At 36.5% G+C, this 7,303-nt stretch overlaps 2 protein-coding genes across 2 annotated transcripts; one reads left to right on the top strand and one right to left on the bottom strand.

Moving 5' to 3' along the window:
* The first annotated feature begins 1,277 nt into the window (after positions 1 to 1,277).
* Positions 1,278 to 2,950, top strand: LOC111376812 (galactinol synthase 2-like). Its single transcript, XM_022999814.1, has 4 exons — positions 1,278 to 1,643; positions 1,814 to 2,134; positions 2,243 to 2,377; positions 2,473 to 2,950. Exons 1-4 carry the CDS (start codon positions 1,281 to 1,283, stop codon positions 2,671 to 2,673), a joined length of 1,020 nt encoding a protein of 339 aa, XP_022855582.1. The 5' UTR covers positions 1,278 to 1,280; the 3' UTR covers positions 2,674 to 2,950.
* Positions 2,951 to 3,064: 114 nt separating this feature from the next.
* LOC111376811 (dihydrolipoyl dehydrogenase, mitochondrial-like) lies at positions 3,065 to 6,378 on the bottom strand. The gene is made up of 2 exons (XM_022999813.1): positions 6,002 to 6,378; positions 3,065 to 4,578 (listed from the first exon to the last, which is right to left on the bottom strand). Exons 1-2 carry the CDS (start codon positions 6,275 to 6,277, stop codon positions 3,328 to 3,330), a joined length of 1,527 nt encoding a protein of 508 aa, XP_022855581.1. The 5' UTR covers positions 6,278 to 6,378; the 3' UTR covers positions 3,065 to 3,327.
* Between the last annotated feature and the right edge of the window lie 925 nt (positions 6,379 to 7,303).

Here is a 7,303-nt window from a genome sequence, read left to right as displayed (position 1 = left end):
TTTGTCAGATTCCTTGCTTCTGATAACCCCTGTACACTTGTATGGCGCACACTGGTTTCTCAAGTCTTATTGGAAAACAGAATAAAATTCATGAAAATGATATTTTCTTTGATTAAATGAACTTCATATCCATGTGTCAACCCCACATCAAACGAATCGAGTGGACGTTGCTTTTTCTGCGTTAAAGGTACACAATTTATTTCTAAACATAACCTTTGATTTTATAGTGCATGCATGAAACAATTAATTTATGGGATTCTGCATGATTTTCACTTTGAGAGTTTACAATTTACAATCATTAATAGTTAATTTCATGTTTTATATCACGTTTTTATTTGAACCATACATCGTAATCGCGTCTGTGTCGTCTACTACTTCTGTATATGAACCGTATTGGGGATATACTTTGACTTCAGAGAATAACATTGGACTTCTTTCTTGTAATTGTGCGAGAATTTTCAAAAGAAAGGAACTTAGCCCAAAAGATATCTGCAAGTGCTCATTATTCTTTTGAACTAAAAAAAGAAAATGGCAATTTACTTTTAGAACTAAAACTTTTGCCGGTTCAGTTCAAGATTATCAGTAAGTGATTTAATTAATTAAGTAATTTTACTCCATGCATATATTCTTTTGGAATATTTAAAAATGAAACATGTCATGTTTCCTTTTTTTACTTTTAAGATATTTATTCTTTTCCGCCGTCCAACCAAAAAAAGTAGTTCTTTCTAAAATAGGAAATTTATACCTCTGCATTAAGGTATTATTCACACAGCACGTAAAAAGATGCATTTATTCTTTGTTGTGTTACTTGCTAACAAATTGTTAACACAATTAATTAACTTTATTATGCTAAAAAGTAAGTTTAGCAGAAAATTATTCATTTTTACTTTAGTTTCAGCGATTATATATAAGACATGTATTCTACGAATAACTTTGTTGAGAAAATAGTTCCTGTACTTTAGGCACTGGAGACAGATGTAATAATTATAAGACAAATAATGAATAATCAATGTCAAAAGCATCAGCAACTCTTTGTACCTATGACAAATAATATCAAGTTAGAATAATTATTAACAATCTTGATTTGTCGTCCTAGGATTAGATAGAGATGCAGATTCATTGTCGAAATGTTCACGCAGTCATCTCTAACAATAAGCAAACAAGAATATCAGAAACGTGTCAAATGGAACACTTACCTTTTGGACAACATGATTGCACTAGATATTTACCCTTAATTTCAATATGCATGCAGCTTTTTAAAGGTTATATAAGGACCAGAGATGTTTGCTACAATTCACCCAAAATATTTTATTTCTCTCTTGAAAATGGGCACCATGGAGATGGTAATGGGTTCATCAATGGAAAATATGGAACCCAAGAGGGCTTATGTTACCTTCTTGGCAGGGAAAGGAGATTATGTGAAAGGGGTTGTTGGATTAGCTAAGGGTTTAAGGAAGACGAAATCGGTGTATCCTCTAGTGGTAGCTGTCTTGCCTGATGTACCAGAAGATCATCGGAAGATCCTCAAGTCTCAAGGATGTATTATTCGTGAAATTGAGCCCGTATATCCACCGGAAAATGAAAATATTCAGTTTGCCATGGCATATTATGTCATCAACTACTCAAAACTTCGCATTTGGGAGGTAATTTGTTTGCATGTTAATGTCTTAATTGGTCTGCTCGTCTAACTTAGTTTAACTTTTTAGATAGGGTGCTTTACGAGTTTCACTTTACCTTTACCATACAGAATATAGTCGAATTTTTTTATTCTTATTATTTATTGACTGATAATGAGACATAACTGTGGCTGCAGTTTGTGGAGTATAGCAAGATGATTTACTTGGATGGAGATATTCAAGTTTTCCATAACATTGATCACCTCTTTGAGTCTCCTGATGGTTATTTCTATGCCGTTATGGACTGTTTTTGTGAGAAAACATGGAGTAGTTCTCCTCAGTACAGAATCGGCTACTGTCAACAGTGCCCGGAAAAGGTAAAATGGCCGACGGAAATGGGACCTCCACCACCATTGTACTTCAATGCTGGGATGTTCGTTTACGAGCCGAAACTTTCAACTTATTCTGATCTCTTGGAAACCCTCAAAGTCACCCCTTCTACTTCATTTGCAGAGCAGGTAAAATTCTTCTCTTAAATTAATATCAAGTTATTAGCCTTTTGGTAAAACTTCTTTCTTTATCAGAAAGGCCTTAATATTGTCTGTTGAATCGATTTATGTGTGCAGGACTTTTTGAACATGTTTTTTAGGGACATATACCGTCCTATCCCTCCAATTTACAACCTCGTTTTAGCCTTGCTTTGGCGACATCCTGAAAATATAGACCTCGAACAAGTTAAGGTTGTTCACTATTGTGCTGCGGTAAGTATTCGTCCTCGAGCAAGTTATTGTACGTACAAAATCAATAAGAAATGGATTAATAACAGTCTTGCATGGCTTTTGATATAAACTTACAGGGATCAAAACCATGGAGATACACCGGTAAAGAAGAGAACATGCAGAGAGACGACATAAAGATGCTGGTCGAGAAATGGTGGGATATATACGCAGACGAGTCATTGGATTATGGAAACGACTCAAAGGAAGAGAAAACATCAGTTCCAGTGCTATCAGAGGCTGGTGTTATTCAACATGTTACTGCTCCATCAGCAGCATAACTTAGGACTATGTTTCTTCCTATTTCATTTCGTTAAGAAAACTAACGGTTTTCACAACTGGATCCCGAGCCCTTGAGGTTTATTAGTTAGTGTGTTTTCATAGTAGTTCACCGATCCAATTATAATAACTATGATTACGAATAATGTTATAGTGGGTTTACGTAGTAGTTTACCATAAATTTATGTCCCTATAATGTATTGTGAGCTTGTTTTACCATATAAATAATTATCCGAGAACGAATTTGAAATGTTCATTTATGAAAAGGTAGTTCTGTAATTCCCTAATTTGTGATATCTTGTTATGGTTTTTCACTTGAGTCATGATTCACCCTTAAATTCATTGATTCCAATGGAAGTAACTTCAGTTACAAAGAAAAGTAACCCAAAAAAATCAGCAAAGAACAGAATTATGTGGACTGATGTGAGAAACGTCGTACTTCCCACAAAATAAATTAATCCAAAACCCTTGCCAAATGTACACAATTTCAGATGCATATTAGCGCAGTGTACAACTCATGAGTTATTAGCAATATCGACAGACGCGTTCAAGTACAAGACAATGATCCGAAAGAAAGGAGAACAGGAACCAATGAAACTGTGCTGGTTTCAGTGTAATTCTTGAAAAATGAACTCTACGAATGTATATCATGCCTTCTAAATGTGAATGGGCTTGTCATAAGTGGCCATGGCGGCTTCCTTCAAGGCCTCGCTCATTGTTGGATGTGCGTGGCATGTGCGTGCAATGTCCTCACTTGATGCTCCATAATGCAAAGCCAAAACGGCCTCGTGAATGAGCTCCCCTGCATTTGGTGACATGATGTGAACACCCAATATCTTATCGGTCTCCTTCTCGGCAAGTATCTTAACCACTCCCTCAGCATCGTCAATTGCCTTGGCCCTACTGTTTGCCAAGAAAGGGAACTTCCCAACACGGTAATCAACTCCGAGTGCTTTTACCTGCTCCTCGGTTTTCCCTACAGATGCCACCTCAGGGTGCGTGTAAACGACACCAGGAACCATATCGTAGTCCACGTGACCTTCCTTGCCAGCAATATATTCCACGCATGCAACACCATCCTCTTCAGCCTTGTGAGCCAACATGGGACCAGGAATAACATCGCCAATAGCATATACACCCGGTACATTGGTGCCAAACCGATGATTCACCAAGATACGACCAGCTTTGTCAGTTTCAACTCCTATCTTGTCCAATCCAAGTCCAGCAGTAAACGGAACTCTACCAGCAGAAACAAGAACGAAGTCAGCTTCAAGAGTGGTCTGATCACCACCAGCTGCTGGTTCAAGTGTCAACTTCACACCATTACCTGCTGTATCTACAGAAACCACCTTAGTGTTGAGCATAAATTTCATCTTCTGCTTCTCAAGGGAACGTTGAAATTGCTTTCGGACCTCACCATCCATTGTTGGAACAATGTCTGCTGCAAATTCAACAACAGTGACCTCCGACCCTAGACGTCCCCATACAGAGCCCATTTCAAGACCAATATAACCAGCACCAATGACAACGAGTTTCTTAGGAACTTCTGATAGGGATAAAGCCCCAGTAGATGATACAATTCTCTTTTCATCAATGGTTATCCCCGGCAGACCTTTGACATCTGAACCAGTAGCAATTATGATATTCTTGCCTTTCACAACAGTGTTTCCACCTTCCAGAGTATCAACAGAAACTTCAGATGGGGAGAGGAATTTTCCATACCCCTTAACATAGGTTACTTTATTCTTCTTGAATAAACCTTCAATGCCTTTTGTTAAGTTACCCACAGCTTTATCTTTTTGGGCCATCATAGCAGGTAGATTAACCTCAACAGAAGATAATTTCACCCCGTGACTAGCAAATGAATGCTTGGCTTCATGATACATATGGGAAGAATGAAGAAGGGCCTGCACACATTACCAAATGAAGACAGTGAATATAATTTATTTTGTTTGTTGACCAAATGGCTGGCTATAAACTAGCATTTTCCAATAGAATTTTGCCACAAGACATATCCAAAAACCAAATGATGATTCAACGATAAGAAACAAGCATTCTTCAATAGCTCACAGAAACCGAATTTAAGTCCATTTATCTAACAATCTGAACTAGAAAAAAAAAAGAAAAGAAAGAATGGAAGATGATTTTAATAACTGAATATGTTATAGAAATATAACAAATTCAGTGTTGCTCAAAACATTGACTTGACACAGTTCACCATTGAAAATAAGATAAAATAGGAGTTCAAACAAGTGTTATTTAAAAATAGAACGATTTAAACGTCATCATAACTAAAATTCCACAATAAAACTGCGTAGAAAAAGACCTTATTTACTTAGAAGCCAGATGACAAAGGGACATCCAAATGCACTACTCACCATTTCACAACAAAATAAGCTACTTCAGCAACCAAATAACATAAAACTTATGATATCCGGTTAGACAGCTGACATACTTAGTTCATTAATTTTGTGGAGTGGCCATGGTTATTTGTCTTGAAATGGAGATAAGCACTATTGAATTACTATAACATTATTTTCCTAATAATTGAATTACTATTACTTTTTCATCCATGATATCAATTTTTTGGCAACCCTTGAAAGTGTGCTATATCAAATATTGAAACCATCTTGAGATGATGGGGCCAGCAAAACTTTTCTTTTAGTTCAATTTAATCTTACCCACCCATCAGAAAAGGGGAGAAAAATGGATATCCTTCACAAACATCAAAAACTACACTGGCATGAGCATTCTTATCTTTTATACTTGTCAATGTAATTGGACCTACTCAAGCAATTTTTCAATAAGAAATATGAGCCAAAAACTAAGACTCGCTTCTTCTGCTCCCTTACTACACTATATAAGATATAAGGCAGAAAAAAGGAAAGGAAAAATGATAATCAATTGAAAGAAAAATAAGCAGATTTCCAGCACAAGAAACCCAAGTTCTATTTCTTTCATTTAATGCCAGATGAAAATGTCACATATTTAGAATTAAGTTCATTAGTTAGTCACAGTGCCTAAGGTAAAAGTTCAAATCTTTCATAATTCTCAAAATTATGATTGTTAGTCATCAATTCCACCGGGTGGAACATTAGCAGCACACAATCGAAAATTACACCGACAAATAAAAGCACAAAACTTGTGCATATAAAAGGGTACCAGAATTCATCAAACGAATATAGTAAAACACAGACAAACATGAACATGCTCAATCTTCAATCACATAAATATCAAACAAGCACAATTTTTACAATCTAAATAAAACAGAACAAGAACACAACAACCGAAATTCAATTCAGTATATCTAAAACAAAACCGGAACAATACCTTGGAAGGTATACATCCGACATTGAGGCAAGTTCCACCGAGGGCACCACGCTTCTCAATACAGGTAGTCTTGAGCCCAAGCTGAGCGGCCTTGATGGCAGCCACGTAACCTCCTGGTCCACCACCTACCACAACGACATCGTTTTCATCAGATCCGGACGACACAGAGTAGCTCCTGCTAACAATTGACGAGTACTTTGACGAATTGCTGTACAAATGCCTCCATGATGAAAACACTGTCGTGGCTTTTCGCCTGGAAATACTAGCCATCGCCATTTCTGGGTAGCTTTGAGTGGAAAATTGAAAAATCCTTTCTTTTTGATGTTTAGGTTTAGAGTCTGCTATATACAATGGTGAATGGACGAGGATATGGAACATGCTTTAATTAATTAAATTAGAAGTGAAAATTACACATTTAGTCTCCAATCTTTTTTTCTTCTTACTAATTCATCCCCCATTTTCAAATTCGAATTTTATGTCCTCCTATGCTTAGCATCCTTAACGGAAGACATGATCTTGACATATAACCCCCACTTTTAGGCCCATCACAAGGAAAAGGAAAATCAAAAGCTACTTTATTCGATATGAAACAAAAGTTGCAAGCAAATAGAACACTTTTCAGAATTATAATATCATTACATGAATCATAAATGCATAATGTACCAAAAAATTCAAGATTCCTTTGTTTTGATGTGAAAATGATTGTACATCCCACAAGTCGCTAATCATGAATTCTTTACCCCAAAGAGGAAGTGCCCTATTTAAATCCGATTGTGTGAGACAAGTTTTGAACCTCGACATTGTGGTTTGAGTCGAAGTTCTACTGTAATGTTCGTTTTTAATGAAATTATACATAGAAAAGAAGGGGAAAATCCATTATGAATGTGCAACCATCATCATGATTTTCGAACTTATAGGATCAGAAGGAGAAGGATGGTGAATTCTTCAATCCTTGGAGTGGCGCGAGATGAGGCCCAAGTGCAGTTTAATAAAAAAATAATAATAAAACTTGGAATGATCGATGCGCAATTGAATATTTCAACTAGAGAATGACAATACCATCTTCATCTTAATAAAGGGAACATCAACGGTTTGTGTTCAAAAGGATTCATTCAGTCAACAACGCCAAAGGGTGAGGTGTGAAAGTTCAAATTCGGAGGTTGGGGACGAATTAGCAAGATGTATGAAATGTTGGGGACAATATAAAATATTTACTAAAATTTGAACTATTTTGCTTGTTGGTGGAGTAGACCATGCAGGATCACAGCCGTTGGATCATGAGATTAGTAGTGAGCGATTATT

Source organism: Olea europaea, unplaced genomic scaffold (assembly GCF_002742605.1).
Source record: "Olea europaea var. sylvestris unplaced genomic scaffold, O_europaea_v1 scaffold1562, whole genome shotgun sequence".
Lineage (NCBI taxonomy): Eukaryota > Viridiplantae > Streptophyta > Magnoliopsida > Lamiales > Oleaceae > Olea > Olea europaea.
The sequence above is the reverse complement of the archived record's forward strand: the minus strand, read 5'-3'. Positions and strand labels throughout refer to the sequence as shown.

What these genes read in the sequence shown, in the direction of transcription:
- LOC111376812 (XM_022999814.1), top strand. Translation starts at nt 1,281, where the DNA reads ATGTTTGCTACAATTCACCCAAAATATTTTATTTCTCTCTTGAAAATG. An exon ending in CTACTTCATTTGCAGAGCAG is followed by an intron (nt 2,135 to 2,242) that starts GTAAAATTCTTC and finishes TTATGTGTGCAG; the next exon opens with GACTTTTTGAACATGTTTTT. An exon ending in TTGTTCACTATTGTGCTGCG is followed by an intron (nt 2,378 to 2,472) that starts GTAAGTATTCGT and finishes ATAAACTTACAG; the next exon opens with GGATCAAAACCATGGAGATA.
- LOC111376811 (XM_022999813.1), bottom strand. Translation starts at nt 6,277, where the DNA reads ATGGCGATGGCTAGTATTTCCAGGCGAAAAGCCACGACAGTGTTTTCA. An exon ending in TCGGATGTATACCTTCCAAG is followed by an intron (nt 4,579 to 6,001) that starts GTATTGTTCCGG and finishes TAATGTGTGCAG; the next exon opens with GCCCTTCTTCATTCTTCCCA.